Source organism: Girardinichthys multiradiatus, chromosome 24 (genome assembly GCF_021462225.1).
Source record: "Girardinichthys multiradiatus isolate DD_20200921_A chromosome 24, DD_fGirMul_XY1, whole genome shotgun sequence".
Lineage (NCBI taxonomy): Eukaryota > Metazoa > Chordata > Actinopteri > Cyprinodontiformes > Goodeidae > Girardinichthys > Girardinichthys multiradiatus.
The window spans coordinates 166,382-186,134 of NC_061816.1; the positions used below are offsets into that span (position 1 = coordinate 166,382).

Sequence of the window (19,753 nt, forward strand, 5' to 3'; positions counted from 1 at the left end):
ACAGTGAGCCTTCAGTCAGTCCCAGCTGCAGCAGTGAAGGGGTTAAAGGTGTGGACTTTTTTCCACAGTGGGAAGTTATCTGGAAAGTTTTCCTCAGAGTCAGCCAATCAGAGCTCAGCTCACAGAGACTACAGTCTGGGTGTTTTCTCTGCTGCAGGGAAACTCTGCTTCTAACACTGTCGACATGGTGACCACTGAGTCCCACCAGAGCCAGGATCTGATGGTCCCCGCCGAGATTCAGGACCTGAGCCTGAACCTGGAGATGGAGGGTGAGGAGCAAGCCTCGCCTTTGTCTCCTTCAGCAGCTTTCGACCCGGAAAAGTTCAGTCAGGGCCCCGTCAACGCCATCACGGTCCTGACGCTACTCGACAAGCTGGTCAACATGCTGGACGCTGTGCAAGACAACCAGAACAAGATGGAGGTGAGCTGGTCTGAGTGGTCGCACCCGGCCAGGTCAAGGTACAAACAAAGTCCAGTTAGAAATGGGCTAAAACTGCAACAGCCTGAAAATAGAAATGGGACAGAACCAGGCCTCAGGGACCTGACTCCAGGTAAAAAACATCTGATTTAAGCCCCAGGTTTTCCCTCTTAGTACCGCTCTCCTTTCTGAGCTGTCACATGATAACAGCAGCTGGTAAAGGAGCCAGATGTGGAGCAGCTGTGGGGCTGGGTTCCTCCATGTTCTGACTTCCCTATAGAGAAAATTCAGGAATGTGGGAAGCTGCTTCCTGTTTGTGTTGCAGTGCAGAGGTAAGATGTCAGACATTCCTCACAGGTGTGTTTACAAGTACCAGACCACAGAAACCTGATACATCTAGTGGACCTTCTGTCAGACTGGATCTTCATCAACTATTAGGGGTTCTATGATGACTGAGAGGACTCAAACTGGATCTAACAGGAGCACTTTATCATCTGTAATTAGTAATCTGGGTTCTCTGACTAATCCATGATTTGTTCTGGGTATTGACAGGAGACTGGTTGTGTTTCAGGTGCACCAGGTGCAGATGGAGGGTGTGGTGAGAGGAATCCAGGCCGATATGACCAGACTGTCCAAGAGTCACAGTCACACCTCCAACACGGTCAGCAAGCTGCTGGACAAGAGCCGCAAGCTGTCTGTGACCATGAAAGAGGTCAGTGAATGCATCACCACACCTGGAACACCTGCTAGACCTTCAGTGCTCCAGCAGCTTGTAGAACCCTTCAAAGAACTCTGGGTGGTGCTTCTGTTGGTCTCTCACATTGTTCTGGTGAAATCTTAGTCTACTCTTCTTCCCAACGTTGCATCAGTTCATTCAAGTTTCTGCTGAGCTTTGTGCTGTTTGGTTGTCACCTAAACATGGTACCGTGTATGATGGTCAAACATCTCTGCTATGGTTTCATCCGTCCATAGGACACAGGTTTAGAAGCCTAGTTTGGGGAGAAGCTTTCTGAGCTTTCTTATGCCTGCCATCTGATGCCTGGAGAGTCAGCAATGGAGCTCCTAGGTCTTTTAAATAATCTCTCTGACCTTTGGCAGAACGTCCCAGCAATGAGGGTGGACTTAGTGGTTCCAATGACTGAAACAACCAGACCACCCGTTACTAAACATGACTGCTATACCTGTAACACCTGTCAGACAGTCCACAGGGATCTCCATGTCATGTCTCTGCAGGTCCGTGAGAGGATGGAGCGTCAAGGCGCTCAGGTGAAGAAGTTGGAGGCAAACCATGCCCACCTGATCAGCAGGAACAACTTCAAAGTGCTCATCTTCCAGGTAGGTGTGACATAACCTGAGGCATGCTGGGAACTGTGGTCCCACAGAGCTCTCTTGCTAGTTTTCCTCCAGTAGCCTTATTTGGCTATGAGTTACTGTAGGAGGTGACCTGGAAAATCTTGGCTGTGGAGGTTGTCCTGGTAACAGAGTTATTGTTGATGTTGGAGGTTGTGGGGTGAAACAACTACAACCTCCTGACCCGGCTCTATTTACACAGCATGTTTAGTAAAGGTTTAGCTGCTCTGCAGAGTGATTTGGGTGTCCAGGGTGACCCATCATCCATCCATCCATCCATCCAATTCAATTCAGTTTATTTATATAGCACCAATTCACATGTCGTCTCAAGGTTCTTCACAACAGTCAGGTTCATACATTCCAATTAATCGTAATCATTGAACAGTTCAGTCAGATTCAGTTATTTATTCAAATTGGATAAAAAGTTTTTCTATCTAAGGAAACCCAGCAGATTGCATCCAGTCAGTGACTTGCAGCATTCACTCCTCCTGGATGAGCATGTAGAGACAGTGGACAGTCACTGGTGTTGACTTTGCAGCAATCCCTCATACTGAGCATGCATGTAGCGACAGTGGAGAGGAAAAACTCCCTTTTAACAGGAAGAAACCTCCAGCAGAACCAGAACCAGGCTCAGTGTGAGCGGCCATCTGCCACAACCGACTGGAGGTTTGAGAGAACAGAGCAGAGACACAAAGAGAACAAAGAAACACTGATCCAGGAGTCCTTTCTATGGGAAGGAAAAGTAAATGTTAATGGTTGTAGCTCCTTTAGTCGTTTCATCTAGAAAGAAAGAACAGATAAACTCTGATCCAGTTTTCAAGGTTAGAGTCTGAAAGAGAGAACATAGAGTTAGTCACAGTAAAAGCTCAGTCAGTAGCCATGTCTAGGAGAGAGAAAGGGTTAAACACTGAAAGACAGGGCCATGTGGATCATCTGTAGAAGGTGAGCATTAAGTTGTTGCCAGCAGAAGCTCGGACGATGCCCCTCTCCAGAAAGGTGTCACAGGTAGACACAGAGCCAGGCCAGGTGTAGCTTCTAGGAAGAGAAAAGAGAGAACAAAGTTAAAAACTGAAATAACAGCAAATAATGAAAAATTGGAGAGTAGTGTGAGAATGTAGTGAAGAGAGTGAAAGTGGTCATTATGTCCTCCAGCAGCCTAAGCCTATAGCAGCATAACTACAGAGATAGCTCAGGATAAACTAAGCCACTCTAACTATAAGCTTTATCAAAAAGGAAAGTTTTAAGCCTAGCCTTAAAAGTAGACAGGGTGTCTGCCTCACGGACTAAAACTGGGAGCTGGTTCCACAGGAGAGGAGCCTGATAACTAAAGGATCTGCCTCCCATTCTACTTCTAGAGACTCTAGGAACCACCAGTAAACCTGCAGTCTGAGAACAAAGTGCTCTGTTAGGAACATATGGAACAATCAGATCTCTGATGTATGATGGAGCTAGATCATTAAGGGCTTTATATGTGAGGAGGAGAATTTTAAATTCTATTCTGGATTTAACAGGGAGCCAATGAAGGGAAGCTAAAATAGGAGAAATATGATCTCTCTTTTTAATTTTCATCAGAACTCTTGCTGCAGCATTTTGAATCAGCTGAAGGCTTTTAACTGCATTTTGTGGACATCCTGATAGTAAAGAATTACAATAGTCCAGCCTTGAAGTAACAAATGCATGGACTAGTTTTTCAGCGTCACTCCTGGACAGGATATTTCTAATTTTGGCAATGTTCCAGAGATGAAAGAAGGAAATCCTAGAAACCTGTTTAATATGGGATTTAAATGACATGTCCTAGTCAAAGTTAACACCAAGGTTTTTTACTTTATTACTGGAGGTCAATTTAATGCCATCCAGGTTAAGTGATTGACTAAGCAGTTTCTTTTTTAAAGACTCCGGTCCAAAGACGACAACTTCTGTCTTGTCTGAATTTAGAAGCAAAAAATTTAACGTCATCCAAGTTTTTATATCTTCAAGACATGCTTGTAGTCTATCTAACTGGTTGGGTTAATCAGGATTTATGGATAAGTAAAGCTGAGTATCATCAGCGTAACAGTGAACATTTATCCTATGCTGCCTGATAATTTGACCTATTGGAAGCATATATATAGTAAAGAGAATTGGCCCAAGTATTGAACCCTGTGGTACTCCACAATTAACCCTGGAGTTTAAAGATGATTTATCATTTACATGAACAAACTGGAATCTGTCAGACAGATAAGATATAAACCAGCCTAGCGCTGTTCCCCTGATCCCTACAGCATATTCCAGCCTTTCTAAGAGAATATTATGGTCGACTGAATCAAATGCAGCACTGAGATCTAACAGAACCAGTACAGACACAAGTCCATTATCTGAGGCCATAAGAATATCATTAGTGACTTTCAGCAGAGCTGTTTCAGTGCTATGATGAGCTCTGAAACCTGACTGAAACTCTTCAAACAGGTCATTGCTGTATAAATGTTCACACATTTGATTAGCAACTATTTTCTCAAGAATTTTAGATAAGAATGGAAGATTGGATATAGGTCTGTAATTTATTGTCATCTCGATCAAGCGAAGGTTTCTTAAGTAAAGGTTTAATTACAGCTAACTTAAAAGCCTGTGGTTCTGATCCATTTACTAAAGATAGATTAATCATATCTAAAATGGGGCTGGTAATCAGAGGGAACACTTCCTTAAATAATTTGGTTGAGATTGGGTCTAACATACAAGTTGAAGGTTTAGATGAAGCTAATATTTCTGATAACTCAGGAAGCTCCACAAGATCAAAACAGTCCAAACACAAATCAGGTTCTACGGTTATTTCCAATGTTGTCTCACTTGCTGAGGATGAAGTAATCATCTTCATGAGTATGTCAAAGATTTTCTTTTTAATAGAATCAATTTTATTTAAGAAGAATCCCATAAAGTCATGACTGCTAAGAGCTAAGGGAATGGATGGCTCAACAGAGCTATGACTCTGTGTAAGTTTAGCAACTGTACTAAAGAGAAACCTAGGATTATTCTTGTTCTCTTCTATTAATGATGAGAAATAAGTTGTTCTAGCTTGGTGAAGTGTCTTTTTATACAACAGTAGGCTATTTTTCCAGATTAAGTAGGAATCCTCTAGGTGTGTAGAGCGCCATTTTTTCTCCAATTTTCTAACATTGTGCTTTAAAGTACGCAGCTCTGAATTAAACCAAGGAGCTAGCCTCCTATTAATGATTACCTTCTTTTTCAAGGGGGCTGCATTGTCTAATGCATCACGCAATGATGAAGAAACACTATGAACAACAGAATCAATTTGTGAAGGGGCAGAAACAGAATTATTGCCCTCCACTGTGTTTTTCTGTGATAATGAGGAAATTAAAAGAGGAACAGATTCTTTAAAGGTTGTTACAGCATCGCCTGATAATGATCTACTATAATGAAATTTTCTTTCAGGTGTGGAGTACTCGGTTAAATTAAACTCAATGGTTATTAAGAAATGGTCAGACAGGACAGGTTTATGAGAGAATATTGTTATGTCTTTACACTCAATGCCATATGTCAGCACAAGGTCCAGAGAATGAAGACAAAGGTGGGTAGGTTTGTTAATGTTTTGATCAAAGCCAATTGAGTCTAAGATAGCATTAAACACTATATTTAGGCTATCACTTTCAGCGTCTACATGAATGTTAAAATCCCCCACTATAATAACTTTATCTGTATTTAACACTAAATCAGATAAAAGGTCTGAAAACTGATCTAAAAATTGAGAGTAAGGGCCTGGTGGACGGTACAAAACAACAAACAGAAGTAGTTTCAGTGCTTTGCAATTTGGATGAGGAAAACTAAGGATTAAATATTCAAAAGAGTTGTAGCTATTGATTGGTCTGGGACTAATCAATAAATCGGACTGAAAGATGGTTGCTACTCCTCCTTCTCGCCCAGTATTTTGAGGAATGTGAAAATTTTAATAATTAGTAGGAGTTGACTCATTTATAGTAACATAATCCTCTTGCTGCAGCCAGGTTTCTGTGAGGCAAAATAAATCAATCTGATTGTCACAAATCAGGTCACTAACTACCAAAGACTTTAAAGAGAGAGATCTTATGTTCAGTAAGCCACATTGAATTGTTGTATTTTTCTTTTTAATCTGAGTTGTGTTTATTTTTATGAGATTTTCCTGATTTCTTCCTTTTAGATTATTTTTTAATCTATTCAATTTTGGCCGTGGGCAAGACACAGTCTTAATAGGGTAATGGGTCCATCCATCCACCCACCCATCCATCCATCCATAGCTGGTTTCAGAGCTGCTTGTGCCAGTTCTGTCTATGTATCTCCTGCTCCATCCTACTCAGAAATGAGAAACTAAGATACTAAAATCTGGGAACAACAGCCTCACACATACAGGAGCTAACTCTCAACCAGACCCTCACTTCTCCATGAATACACAGTGAGATTCTGTCCAAGACCACCTCAGGAAGGATCAGAGACCAGAACCAGACCTGGTGAAGACCAGATTTTGGTGTTACAGAGAGTGGACAGGCTGTAAAAGTGACTCAAGCTTCCCATCCTCCTGTTTACAGGGTTTAGATGCAGGTGTCTTTACACAACTGAACCTCACTGTTAAATTGCACTGCTTCACCATCACTCATGGGTTAAAACTGGTCGGGGAAGTTCTGTTAAAACTAAAATGTTCCCATTCAGGTTTCATACAGGTTCCCTGGACCTTCCAGAAATCCCTGAGGATTCTTCTGATGTTGTCCTGTGTCCTGTTGCAGGAGGAAAACGAGATCCCTACCTCTGTTTTTGTGAAGGAACCTCCACCATTCCCTCGAGAGGAGACCTTGGAGGAATGCGAGGAATCTGCACCAGGTACCAGTGATGATAAACAGGAGGGGGGATTCCATACCATTGACCTGTCTTCTGATGAAGATGTTGGCCTGGAGGCCGACATGGATGAAGATGAGCCATGGCCTCAGGATCTGGACAGCATGGACCAGTCCAAAGCTGATAAACTGAAGCGGTCCAGCATGAAGAAGGTATGATCCACAGAGAGGTGAGCAGATCTCCAGTTGTTTGATAAGTCAGACAGAAGTAAGACTCTCTCTCTGTGCAGGTTGACAGTTTCAAGAAAGCGTTCTCCAGACAGAACATTGAGAAAAAGATGACCAAGATTGGGACAAAGATTGTTTCTGCAGAACAACGAGAGAAGATTAAACAGAGAACTGCTAGCCTCAAGGTCTCTCCTCTCACATTTGGGATCAGGAAGGTACTGTCACTGGACTATCATACAGTCTTTGAGAGTTTAGTCTGATCTTCTGGGCTCAGATCACAGTAAAGATAATTTTCTGATGTTCTTCTGTTTCTTCAGTCTCGCAGCAGCTCATTCTCTCAGCCTAATGAGGCCTCTGGGCAGACCAGGGAGTCCGTCACCAGTGAGGTTGACATCCAGCTCTCCCCAACAGGCAGCACCGAGCAGGAGGTCCCCTTCACTGAGGTCCACGCCCAACTGGCTCCAACTGACCAGCAGGGGGAACTCAAGGAGAAAGTGGAGAAGACAGAGGAAGAGGCAATGGTGGAAGTCAGGGAGGAGCTGAAGGAAGAAGTGGAGAAGGAGTTGGAGGTTGGGGAGGAGGTTAGCAAGGTGAAGGAGGGTTCAGTGGTGGTAGAGGCTGATGTGTCAGTGGTCTCTGAGGGACTTAGTGAGGAGTATGCTCTGTCCTCCACCCTCCTACAGGAGAGAGGAGCAGAGGAGGAGAAGGAGGAAGAATCCTAAACAGTCTTTAAGAAAATGAGGGGAACTCAAATCTGACCAATCAGAGTCCAGACCTTTCTAAAGGAACTGTTCATTCATTCCATGAATCAGCGTGACTCCACTCAGTAAGAACTATGAACACAACCAAAAAGTCTTCTGCTTTATTCTGTAAAGGTTGCTTTAAATGTCGGTGTAGCCATCCTTAAGTATTTTCTTTAAATTCTCCTTTTTCTAAAAGTTCTCCCAGAGTTCTCCTCAGATAAACCTCTTGCTTCTCAGAGATCTAGACCACAATTAGAAATGAAGGCAGAACAGGTTGAATTGTCCCTTTAAGTTTCAAGGTCAGATATGTTTTGGTCTTGTAGGTCATGTTCTTCTGAGTTTAGACATCTGCACACACAGCTCATATTTCTGTAAGTTCAGACGTTTAAAATCTATGAGAACAGTACTAAGTTCTGTAAACTGTGAGGTTCTGTTGTGTCGACTCTCCGGTTTGCATCTTGAATTCTTCTCATCTAAAACTTGATTAAATAAATATTTGGTTCCTGGACTTAAAAAAATCTTCTCCTTTTTACCTTAATTTCCACCAGCAAACCATCAGAACAATAGCAATCAACCTGATCAAGAACCTACTGGAACATTTAACCTTGGGACCTGACAGTTATCCTGTGTTCAGGAACCTTCAAGGTGAACACAGGGGAACATAGAACCCTGAAAACATAAAACCATCCTCCAGGTTCTTTACTATGAGCAGACATTGGATCTTTAGGTTCTCTACGCCAGTTAAGTTCTACCATCGTTCCACAGATGTTCCTGTGAAGATCGATCCAGTGAATAGGACATCATCCCAAAGTTTAGTGTTCTAAGAGCATGTCTAAAGACTTCACCAACATTTCCTTCAGGTTGCTGCACATTCCAGTGAGGTTCCTCTAGTGTTCACTTATATCTGAGTGGTGTTCCTGTTTTATTTTCCTGAGATCTTCCTGTTCCCCAAAGATCAACCCAGATCTTTTAAATTTGTTCCTAAAGTTTTCTCTATCATGCTGTTGTCCTGAAGGCCTTCTGGTGCCCCTTGCCAAGACTAACAGTAACGTTCTAACATAGTCCACTTCTAAACACTGTTCCTAGAACAAGTTCTCAAAAGTTGTTCTGCTAATGTTCTCCTGGCAGTGCTGTTTTCCATGTGCTCCGCTCATGCTCCATGTTCTGCTTTACTACCCCAGTGTTCCCCTAATGTTCTTTTTGTGTTACTATATAGTATCCTGAAATGCTCCCTTAACTCTTCCCTGATACTCATGTTTCAGAACCTTCATATTTTCCTATTGTTCCACCAGTATTCTACCAGTCTCTGGCGTTTGTTTTCCAGACGTTGCCCTTATGGTTCCTAGATGTTCTGCTTTAGATTCCTCCAATGCGCCTTCTGATGTTCCATGCACCAGTATTTTAATCTTTCAGTGTTCTGAACCTTTTTGTCTCTTATCAATGAATGGATCCAGATGGTAGAGGTTAGGTCAGTAGATTCTGTGGATCTGCTGATCTCCAGGCACCCTGATGTTGACCTGGCTGCCTGTTTCACACAGCATTGAAACCTTTGTGATGGTCGGGATCCAACTGATTGTTCATTTCTCTTTTTTTGTTCTGCCAAAGATTATTTTGCTCTATGCCTCGTCTGTGCTGTTGATCAATCACCCTGTAATCAATAAAGTCTCACACACGTATTACTGTTTCCTGTCTCTGACATCAGTTCTCTCAATGTTCTGGACAAATGAAGCTAGCCGCAGAGGAACCGTCTGATGATGAATTGTGACAACGTTCAATAATTCAGGCACTGATCTTCATAATCAGCAACAATAAAACATTAATCAGTTGTAAAGGATTTATTTCCTGTGGAACCTCAGAGAAAGAACCATGTGTAACCAGAACAAAGTACTGGGTGGAACCAATTGTTATCCTTTAACTCAGGTTTATTTCTAGCTCTACCTGAACAGATAATAAAGGTTTTATACTTTAGTCTTTGGTTCACAGCCCTCACGTTGGGGAGGCAGGAAGTGGGCTGCCCTCCTCAGCAGCCAATAGCAGAGCAGGGTTGGTTTTCTCAAACAGAAGGACCAATCAGAATGGGTGGGTCGGGTCTTAAGATATCTCCCCATACTCAGTTGGGTCCAGAGTCTCCACACAGTACGATCGAACTGTTAAACTGAAGGATTTCCAGAGCTTGCAGAGTACACAGTGCAGTACCGGTACTGATAGTCTGACCAACGCCCCTGTGAAGTACACAGTGTGGTCCTGGTACCATGGAGACTCCCCCAGGTCTCTCTCTCGTCTCTGTGTTGTCTCTGTTAGGTTGTAGCCTCCAGGTGTTGGCGGCTGCCCTCCTCACACACAGGTATGGTGGGCGGAGTTCACCCACTGACAGGTGGATCCTGCTGTGGCTGTTCTATGATGTCATCGTCCACCTGACGCTGGTAGGAGGAGTTCCTCTTGTTTTGTACCATTCTTTGGGTCTGTTTGTGCCAGGAGACAGAACAATCTGGACTGCTGAGATGTTAAACAATTAAAATGTTCATGCATATAATAACAGGATCTCCACATCCCTCGTTATGTGTTTTACTTCCACTCATCCAGCTAAAGTTGGTCGGAGCTGCTTCCACTGGTTCTGCTGCACCGTTCTCCTGGCTTGACAGAGTTTCTCTTAGAAACATCAAACTGACCATTGATCAGTCAGATTTTGAAATGATCTCACATGGAGACTGTTGTCTTGACACGTTTTCAACTGAATGAGATCCAGATTGGACATTACTCTGTGATTTGGTAGCTTGGATCTTTGTTATCCTTGAAGACCTGAACTCAGAAAGTTTCCTTTGACCCTGACCCTGACCTTTCCTCAAAGGGTGGCAGCTTTTAGGCCTGGGCCCAGGAGACATCAATGATAGCTTGGAGCAGCTGAGTCTGATATTACTCTGGCTGACGGTCATTTCTGTCCTCAGGAGGGTCCATTTGTGTACATGTCTCTGGTTGGGACCGTGGAGGAGTCTGAAGGTCCTCTGGCTGAACTCTGTGAGTTTTACTCTCGTAGTGTTGCTTTGTATTTCCGTTGTACTTTTAGTCTGTCATAGTAAGTGAACAGTTTATGTGTTGACGTGTACCAGCAAACGGCCTCTTAATGTTATCCAATGTGTCTAAACTACACCCAACAACCAATCAGAGCGCCATCTGGACCCAAACACTGAAGGCCCTTCATCAGCGCTCCTCACGTTACCTGCATCGCAGCTTTTATCGTACTTTAAAGTACCACTTCCCTTTCCAAGATCATACAGTTCTCATGTAGTATTTACTTCTAAATACATATTCTAATACTTTAACAGTCCTGAAGGGTTTGCATGCATGTTCAAATCTGCCGGCCTGGTTTGATGTTATTTCAGCGCTGCTCTGGAAAACAAACCTGTCTCACCTGTCTCACCTGTTTCACCTGTAGGGAAGGAGTATGGTAAAGCAGACACTCGCTGGTTGGTTTCTGATCCAACGATTGTCTCTGTGGAGATCCTGACGGTCGTCCTCGACTCTTTGCTAGGTGTGCTGTTGATACATGCAGTACTCAGGGACAAGTATTACAGGTAAAACTACTAAGCTGCTTCAGATAATACTACAAACTGTAATACTACCCAGGCAGATACTACTCCTGAGCAGATGCTCACCTGATGTCAGCGCTGCTTGGCTACTCCTTTTTATTCTTTTCAAACTCATTTTAGCTTCAGGTTTTACTTGTGTTTGGTTAGCAGACTGGTTAGCCGCTTTCTAAATCAGGTTGACTCTGATCCGACCACTGACCTTTATTGATCCACTTTGTATTGACCCATCCTGAACCTGGCCTGTACTGACCCATACTGACTCACACAGATATGTACTGATCCATGAAACATTTTCAGACACTTTCTGCAGGTCACTCTGAGCGTGTGCGAGCTGTACGGTGGCTGGATGACTTTCTGTCCTGATTGGCTGCTGGGCAGTCCTCACCTGAACACGTCCAACCCGCTCTACCTCTGGCTCTACCTGGTCTTCTTTAATGGACTCTGGGTCCTGGTTCCAGTCTTGCTGCTGGTCCAGTCCTGGTTGCGTCTCAAGAGTCTGAACGCTGTCAGAGAAGACGCAACCCGGGCCGACAAGAAGAAGCTGTAGAGACATGTCAGTCAACCAGATGTGTTGAGGACTAATCAGGGCATGAAAGCTTTCATGGTCTGAGCTGATCCGCCGTTTTCTCCCTCTGATTCCTGCCAGAAAATGATTTTGTAACAGAATGTAAAAAAAACAGCCTGATCACAGTTGGATCATCAGTAAAAACCTTTATTAAACATCATCTGTAGAACTAAAATCCTGAGGTTAAAAGTGTCCCATCAGGCAGATCTGGAGCTCCTCCACCTGGTCCTCTCAGATCCCCTTGATCATCTTGCTGACCGACAGGAAGGCCTGATGCAGACCCACCCCCAGGATGGCGCAGCACGCCTGGATCTCCCATATTCTGTCTTTGTAACTGGCCAGGTCTAACTTGGTGGACACCTGAGGAGAAGATTAGACCATTTGTTAATATTTCTAGAGGAACCAGGCTGGTCCACCAGGCTAGCAAGCTCCTTTAAATTTCATTCAAAAAAAAAGTTTTGATCTGTCTGGTAGAACCATTTAAAGCAGAATCTTCAATACCAGCAAAGATCTGTCTTTGATTTGATGAAAAATAACAGCAGCATCCACAATTTTTATGATTGGACATTCTTTTCCTTTCTTACCAGCAGCCAATCAGAAAGATACAATTAGTTCCTGTTTGTGAAACATGGGAAGAACCCAAAGATCATTATATAGGGTTTGGACTCCCATCACGGTGATGGTTCCTAACCCACGTACAGCTCAACGTGCCTCTCACCTCCCATATGGTACCAATGAACCACATGGTTCCTACATCCCTTCTTGTCCCTACCTTTCAAAGTACCATGAGGTTCTGAACCTCCCATGAAGGTCCAAAGACCCCAATCCTCGCATGGTTCTTTTCCCTTTACAGTTCTGGCTTCCAGTATGGGTTTCAGCCAGTTCGGGTTCATTGGTGCACCTCTGCATGATTCCCAGCTTCAGTGCATGATTCCCATCTTGTGCAAAAGTAACAGGCCTCAGGCAGTTTTAACTTCAAGTCCTAAACTAGAGTTATTATAGAGAAACAACTCAAAAAGGAATCAGTTCATATTTTTACTGTCAAATGTCACCAAAGTGTAATTTAGTACTACATAAATAACATCCCGGACCATTTTTTTATGATTTTACTTCTGTACAATGGTTTTAATAAATAATAAAATCTGGAAACTCCAGCCACTTCTATAATGAGCAGTTCTGTGATGTAATCAAACTAAAATGTCTGAATCTACACCTTTGTGGAAACACATAAATCAGTTACTATTACAGTCATTACCAACTTTTCTCACTAGGTATTCCTGCGGTTTATAGTCTCACTCCATCCATGGTTTATGCCTGCTTATCCACGGGGGTTGGGGGGCATGCACTATGACCCCAGGCTGGACTTTGACCCTAGGAACAGTCCACACCACTGTAAGGGACCGGGCCAATGAGTTTAGACCAACTAGAACCTTACATCATCTATTCACTGTCGCTGCCTGCTGGTCAGTCTGGAGTATTACTGCAGGTCAGTGACAGTCTCTGCCAGGCTTTGTTAGATAGAAACCTATCATTTTAAATAATCAGCTGAACTGGACTGCATTGATTGATAACTAGGACCTGGTTCTGTCTGCTTGGACTGATTTAACTGGAAATCACCTGGACCTGTTTGTTTCATGTGGGTCCCATTCAGCATTCACAGTCTCTAAAGGTAGCACCATCTGTAATGTTCCTACCTCCTGTATGGTCATTGTGTTGGGTAGATCCTTCTTGTTGGCCAGAACCATCAGAGGAACTCCTCGCAGCCTCTCGTCACTGAGGATTTTCTTCAGAGCCTTCTGGGCCTCTGGCATGCGAGCTGCGTCACTGCCGTCCACCACGAACACCAGTGCCTTGCAATCATCCAGGTAGTACCTGCAGAACCCACAACATGTGCTGTGGGTTGGCTGGTAGGTTGTTGGGGGTAGCTGGGGTTCGTTTACTCACTTCCAGTTGGGTCTCATGCTCTTCTGTCCTCCGACGTCCCACACTGTCAGACACGAATCCTTATCTAGTTCCAGATTTCCCACATTGAAGCCCACAGTCGGTGACGTGTTCACCATCTGAGCGTGGAAACGGTCGCATTAGAACACGAAGGCTTTGGACTCAGCGAATGCTAGGTTTTAAAATCAAATGCATACCCTCAGACAGTAAGAATATTCTGACAGGACACTCACCTCTCCTGTGAGCATTCGGGCCAACACAGTGGACTTTCCAGCAGAGTCCAGACCCATCATGATCACCTGGACACAGGTAACAGGTTATCATACACAACCACCTTGCTGGAGTTAGTTCTGGTTCTGAAGGAAAACAGATGCCTGAAGTCAATCAGTCTCTCAGAGCTTTAGGGCAGAACCAGAACCACAATCAGGGGGTTCTTCAATAAGGATTATCAAATATTTTCATCTGAACATGGTGCTGCTAGAAGAGGTGACCTCTGCAAGTTATTTTTTGAAAAGCTCTACAGACCATATTGTTTTCCAAAGTTCTTCACCCATTAGGGGAGATACCAGAACCACTTTATCTGCAGGAACTCAGAACTTTACCCGTCAGTGAAGCCGAAGTGGAGTCACTGAAGAGTTCACACTCGGTTCTATAAACTGCACCCAGACAGACAGCAAGGTGAGCCCAGGATTCAGAGGCACCACCAGAACTTTACTGTCCTACAACTACAGACAACTTTTCAGAACCGTCTTGGACCATGATTACTGTAAATACCATGGAAATTCTGGCAAAATAATATTTAACAATAAGATCCCTGTTTATGAAAGAATACGTGTTAAAATTCTGGGATTGCTCCATTAAGCTCTAAATGGTCCTGGACTGAAATATATTTTTGAGTTGCTGGTAAGGTATGGACCCCTCAAGTCTTCAGAGACCCGGCTGGCTCAGTGTTCCCAGAACCAGAACAAGATGAGGCAGCATTTAGTTTGGATGCTCCTCAGTTATAGAACAAACTGCCTGAAAACCAGAGATGTTCAGAGACTGTTGGTTCCTTTAAATCAGGACTGAAAGCATTACTGTTAACAGCAGCGTTTGACTAATGAACTGTTTGAAACATCTGTTTTATGCCTTTAACATCTGGATACCTGGTTCTTCTATGCTTTGTTAGTTTCTATCCGACTCTCCTTTGACCTCTTGTAAAGCACTTTGGATTGTGTAGTAATGGTGCAGGATAAATACCGTTTCCTTGCTTTGAAAATACCCTAAAACATCCAAACAGTGACCTGTCTAAGATCTCTAGAAGTAACCTGCATGTTCCAGCACAAATCCTCTGGAAGTTCCAGTAAGGTTATATACAGGAGGTACCCTGTAAGGTTGCAGAGAGCACCCCGAGGTCCAGGAAAGCACTATCTAAGTCATGATTTTTGCACCTGATTTGATTCTCCAGGTACATGAAACATCTTAGATCTTGTCTCACCTCACTCACCTGTGCCTTGTAGATCAGTAGTAGAGCAGTGGTACAGCAGGTGGACCATAGAGACCATAGCCCTCAAGTGTCCCAGTTTTTGTCCTCTTACTTTGAACCTGGCTGACTGCGGTTGGATCTGAATCTGCTTCATCTTCATGCTGCTGCTTATAAACTTGTGAGGCAGCATTAAATGAACAGTAACAGCTTGGTTCTGGTGAACAGACACTGGATCAGTTGAAGTTCTGGGGCATAATGTGTATAATCAATAAAAATGTTCATCAAACAACAAACATCTCATGGTGGACTGGTCACCTGTCCAGGTGTGCTACACCTGCTACCTGCTGGGGCAGACTGGTGTTGGAGGTGGTTCAGAGCTTCAGGAAACATGCAGTTCACCTTCCCGGGATCTGGGTTTCATTTGTTCTTTCTGAGCCAGATTTAAATATGGGCTTATCTTTGAGCTTCAGCAGAACTTTAAGGTATTTTTATCTCCTGATCCACCACAGCAGCTGATCCAGACCAGCAGAGGTGAGTTTAATTAACCTGGTTCTGTTCCAGACTCCACCATCCCACTGATCAATGAACAGGTGCTTCAGAAAAGGACTCCTGAATACAGATTACAGTCAGATGTAATGCCTGGCCACAGAACCAGATCATAAGGTTTCTAGACAGAACCAGTAAAGTTCTTCAGCATCAGTACTGGGTCTGATGGACCAGAGCTGGAGCCAATAATCAGCTGATCGGTGACACGTTTAGATAAAAACAAAAAAAGGAAGAAAGAAAACTCACCTCTGGACTGTTGGAGCGGCCCTGACCCATCTCTCTTCTTCTCCTGTTTTCAGGCTGACTGAATCTCACAGGAAACTCCCCTCCGGTGCACCGGACCCCTCTCTGATTTAGGGCCAATGGCAGCTCTCACAGCAGGCCATGTGACCGATGAGGCAGGTCTGACTGCATTCTTGCTGTGCAGGCGGCCCAGACGAGTCTGACAGCACTGAAGAGTCAACAGCAGGTGAGGACAGGTGATCAGGAAGTCATGTGACCATGTTGAACTTTGAACTAATAACAATCCAGATACTCCTTTTCCTCTTGGGTCCGGAGGTCCATGATTTCCAGAAACTATCAGACCACACTTTGCTTCAGTCCATCTCAGATGAGGTCGGGTCCAGAGAAGCCGGCGCCGTTTCTGGGTGGTGTTGGTACATGACTTTGGCTTTGCACTCATAGGGTGTTTATTGACAGTTTCTGCAGGATCCACACTTGAAATGACCTTGTAGGTCATGAGCTATCAGGGCTGTTTCTGGGTTTTAAGGTCCTGAAAAGTTCTGGCAGTCCTGTTCTTCTCTTCTAACTTATCATTGGTGCTTGTTTAAAAATCGCTTGTAAATGTGGGTCACTTTGAAGAATGTTTAAGTGATTCATTAAATATTTCTGGTTTTTGGTGTTTTGCAAAGAGGTTTGATTTAGATTTTGGAGGAGTCTTAGTTCCTAAATAAAAAAATGTCTAATTTTGAGTCCACCTTGTGTTCTGCAGATCTTTGCCAGTTAGTAGATGTTTTCTAAAATCTCTTCATTCCTCTTATTGTATTGCTCTAGAATGTCACAGATTGGACTGGGTCTAGTGAGGTGGTTTATAGGTCAACTTTATTTGAGGTAGGCAGGAAGAAAACTTCTAGCATGAAGTGATTTAATTCTGATCTAACGGCTCTATCTGATCTAACGGCTCTAGACTCTTGAACAATCTTTGCTTTAGAGTCCTCTCAAACAGGTTTTTCTTCCACTGAACTTTTCATTAATGATGCAGAATACAGTCAGCTTCTGCAGCAACGACATGTGTGTGGCTTCCTGCTTTCAGGTGGTCTTCCTCATGACTGTGGAGGCCATAAGGGAGGATTTCGGTATTAAAAATCATTTGTGTTGCTCTTATGCGATTTTCTAAACTTATTTAAAATGAGTTTTTTCTTTAGCTGGAAACCATCATCATACGTGTCTATAAATCTATATGTTACACGAGTTTCACTGACATAAATGGACGATATTGTAATTTACTCTGGAGCCCCTGGATCCCTGAAGAAGGAGGAGCAGGACCCGCTGAGGAGGAGTCAGGTCCGGCTATAAATCCTCCTCCATCCTGCGCCTCCTTCCTTCTTCCTTCGGCTGCTTCTTCGTTCTCCTTCTCCGGTTCTTCATCTCCATCATGGGCTTCGGTGACCTGAAATCAGCCTCCGGACTCAAGGTCCTTAACGCCTTCCTGTCGGACCGCAGCTACATCGAAGGGTCAGTGTTGTAGAACCCAGCAGAACCCTGTAAACCCGGTGTAAGCTGCTGCACGCTCCAGTGAGGCTGCCGCCATCTTGGCTGAGCTCCTAGCTAACAGCTAGCTGCAGTAAATGAGGGGAAACTGGAGCAACATGGAACCGCGGCTGTTCGGGGTTTGATGGGAAGATGTTGGAGCTGGTACCACATTGATGGACCTTAGAGTTTAGATGAAATGATCAGGTTTATTTGGGTTTAATGTGGCGCGCTGTGCGGTCACATGGTGACAACAGCGGCTCTGCGCCTGCGCAGTGGCCGATATGCTGCTCTACCGATTCATCTAAAACTGGAAAACATTATGAGCTGAGTTTAATACGCCTGTAGACTGGGTCTTAACGTAAGATCTCAAGATCTGGCCTGATCTTGACATGGTGGTCCTGCAGAAGGTTTGTTCTTCTGGGTTCTGGGTTTAGGTCTGCTCTGAGAGGGTCCTTACAGTCTCTGTCCTCTATGAAGTGATCCAGTCCAGATAAACCCGGGTTAAATGGTCCCGTTTTAGATCTGAACCTTGATTTAATGGTCAGATACTCCTTTAGTGATCAATTGACTCACCTGAGGCCACATGTAACCATGGTAACCCTTTCACCCACAGTTTTGTCCCATCTCAAGCCGATGTGGCGGTCTTTGAGGTCCTGTCAGCCCCCCCGCCATCAGACCTGTGCCATGCTCTGCGTTGGTACAACCACATCAGGTCCTACCAAGGCCAAAAGAACAGGTGAGCCTGCTGACATCAGGTCAGGGAGTAAAGGTGTGACATAAGCATGTTAAGCCCAGCTTTCTTCCTACCTGTCAGCCTCCCAGGTGTGAAGAAACCTTTGGGGCAGTATGGCCCTCCAGGCGTGGCCGACACCACCTCTGGCTCCACCCCTGCTGCTTCCAAAGAAGACGATGACGACGACATTGACCTATTTGGTTCCGACGAAGAGGTGAGGACCCTATGATGTCACCGTGAGGTCACAGGTGAGCTCAGATGTTGTATAACCCTGATCTGTGTCTGTCAGGAAGATGCCGAGGCTGCCAAGCTGAAGGAACAGCGCCTTGCAGAGTACGCCGCCAAGAAGGCAAAGAGTACGTCCTCATACACACTGACCTATCACAGGGACACATCTTTGATCACATGACATCTCATTGGTTTCAAATTACTGTCCACATGACTCTGAATGATGAGTATCCAATCACCATCTTTCGGCTGACCGCCTGATGGACAACTGTTTTACCTGACGAGTCTCCTCCAATCGAAGAGTGGCATGGTGTGGTTTCCCTGGTAACTGACTCCTATGTCTGACTTCCTCTCTCAGAGCCCGCCCTCATCGCTAAATCTTCGCTCCTATTGGATGTAAAGCCATGGGACGATGAGACGGACATGGCCAAGCTGGAGGAGTGTGTCCGCAGTATCGAGATGGACGGGCTGGTCTGGGGACAGTGTAAGGGTGCCACACACACACACACACACATTTCCAAATACAAATATTAAAGATGCAGAATGCCTTTTGGTTCCACTGCTATACAGATAAATGACCAACAAGTACCCTATGGCTGACACGAAATGATTTTTAGGCATGTTTTGGACTGAGTTCCTGAACTACTTCCTGCATGTTTTAAAGAAAAGGGCCTTAACATTTACATGGAGCACAGAATGGATGTAGCCTGCTGTAACTTTGCCAAAGAAACCATGTTGTTGGTATAGAAATGAGTTTTTGTCCTGTAGCTGGATACACTACACATTATCTGGGATCTAGGTTTGCAGTGAAGCCAAAGCAGACATTATGGTCACATTCACCCACACTGATGCATATATTCCTGATGATGTGGGGGTCTAAGCTACTCTGCAGAACTGATGATCATTTCACCATCTTTCGGCTGAAAACTGATGGACACTTTTTGATCTGACTGCTGTAGAAACTGAGAACATTAATCATTAAACTGGTTTATTGTTCAATAATAACCAATCTCTGGTCTGGTCTGTGCAGCCAAACTGGTCCCAGTGGGTTATGGCATCAAGAAGCTTCAGATCAGCTGTGTGGTGGAAGATGACAAGGTGACATACCTGCACCATGTTTCTCGGTTGGTAACGTGTGTCGTTCTGTTGCTTGACCAGAGTGTTTTCTGTTCCAGGTGGGCACAGACATCCTGGAGGAGAAGATCACGGCGTTCGAGGACTACGTCCAGTCAATGGATGTGGCAGCTTTCAATAAGATCTGAGTTACTCTTGTTTAATAAAGAGCACTTGGCACAAAACAAACTTGTGTTGACTCACTCACTTTTTGTATTTAATCTGAGGACGTGACTACTTAAATGAAATATATTTATTCTGATGGTGTCCAACTATAAGATAAAAATT

General features: G+C 44.1%; 4 protein-coding genes across 7 annotated transcripts; 3 read left to right on the top strand and 1 right to left on the bottom strand.

The window, feature by feature from the left end:
- Window positions 1-25: 25 nt before the first annotated feature.
- Window positions 26-9,211, top strand: cavin2b (caveolae associated protein 2b). Its single transcript, XM_047355071.1, has 6 exons — window positions 26-421; window positions 990-1,130; window positions 1,652-1,753; window positions 6,517-6,777; window positions 6,855-7,007; window positions 7,110-9,211. Exons 1-6 carry the CDS (start codon window positions 185-187, stop codon window positions 7,512-7,514), a joined length of 1,299 nt encoding a protein of 432 aa, XP_047211027.1. The 5' UTR covers window positions 26-184; the 3' UTR covers window positions 7,515-9,211.
- A 439-nt stretch (window positions 9,212-9,650) lies between these two features.
- On the top strand, window positions 9,651-11,674 carry ebpl (EBP like). The gene is made up of 4 exons (XM_047354871.1): window positions 9,651-9,958; window positions 10,481-10,550; window positions 10,969-11,107; window positions 11,420-11,674. Exons 1-4 carry the CDS (start codon window positions 9,788-9,790, stop codon window positions 11,667-11,669), a joined length of 630 nt encoding a protein of 209 aa, XP_047210827.1. The 5' UTR covers window positions 9,651-9,787; the 3' UTR covers window positions 11,670-11,674.
- A 144-nt stretch (window positions 11,675-11,818) lies between these two features.
- arl11 (ADP-ribosylation factor-like 11) lies at window positions 11,819-16,103 on the bottom strand. Of its 4 annotated transcripts, none has more exons than XM_047354872.1 (5): window positions 15,886-16,103; window positions 13,862-13,927; window positions 13,632-13,747; window positions 13,382-13,559; window positions 11,819-12,047 (listed from the first exon to the last, which is right to left on the bottom strand). In XM_047354872.1, exons 1-5 carry the CDS (start codon window positions 15,913-15,915, stop codon window positions 11,919-11,921), a joined length of 519 nt encoding a protein of 172 aa, XP_047210828.1. In that variant the 5' UTR covers window positions 15,916-16,103; the 3' UTR covers window positions 11,819-11,918. The 4 variants fall into 4 exon arrangements, with proteins under 4 accessions (XP_047210828.1, XP_047210829.1, XP_047210831.1 ...); XM_047354873.1 differs by having other exon boundaries at window positions 13,862-13,984; window positions 15,886-15,909; XM_047354875.1 differs by lacking the exon at window positions 15,886-16,103 and adding an exon at window positions 15,115-15,874.
- Window positions 16,104-17,109: 1,006 nt separating this feature from the next.
- eef1b2 (eukaryotic translation elongation factor 1 beta 2) lies at window positions 17,110-19,654 on the top strand. Its single transcript, XM_047354870.1, is given in 8 exon segments — window positions 17,110-17,198; window positions 17,200-17,373; window positions 18,005-18,127; window positions 18,206-18,338; window positions 18,414-18,480; window positions 18,711-18,836; window positions 19,383-19,450; window positions 19,528-19,654. Coding segments are annotated over 8 exon segments (852 nt in total). The 5' UTR covers window positions 17,110-17,124; the 3' UTR covers window positions 19,615-19,654.
- The last annotated feature ends 99 nt before the right edge of the window (window positions 19,655-19,753 follow it).

Coding starts and splice junctions, on each gene's coding strand:
- cavin2b (XM_047355071.1), top strand. CDS start 185: ATGGTGACCACTGAGTCCCACCAGAGCCAGGATCTGATGGTCCCCGCC. Junction 1,131..1,651: donor TGTCTGTGACCATGAAAGAG/GTCAGTGAATGC, acceptor ATGTCTCTGCAG/GTCCGTGAGAGGATGGAGCG. Junction 6,778..6,854: donor AGCGGTCCAGCATGAAGAAG/GTATGATCCACA, acceptor CTCTCTGTGCAG/GTTGACAGTTTCAAGAAAGC.
- ebpl (XM_047354871.1), top strand. CDS start 9,788: ATGGAGACTCCCCCAGGTCTCTCTCTCGTCTCTGTGTTGTCTCTGTTA. Junction 9,959..10,480: donor TCATCGTCCACCTGACGCTG/GTAGGAGGAGTT, acceptor TTCTGTCCTCAG/GAGGGTCCATTTGTGTACAT. Junction 10,551..10,968: donor AGGTCCTCTGGCTGAACTCT/GTGAGTTTTACT, acceptor TTTCACCTGTAG/GGAAGGAGTATGGTAAAGCA.
- arl11 (XM_047354872.1), bottom strand. CDS start 15,915: ATGGGTCAGGGCCGCTCCAACAGTCCAGAG. Junction 13,748..13,861: donor CCCGAATGCTCACAGGAGAG/GTGAGTGTCCTG, acceptor TTCCACGCTCAG/ATGGTGAACACGTCACCGAC. Junction 12,048..13,381: donor ACACAATGACCATACAGGAG/GTAGGAACATTA, acceptor TCTTCTCCTCAG/GTGTCCACCAAGTTAGACCT.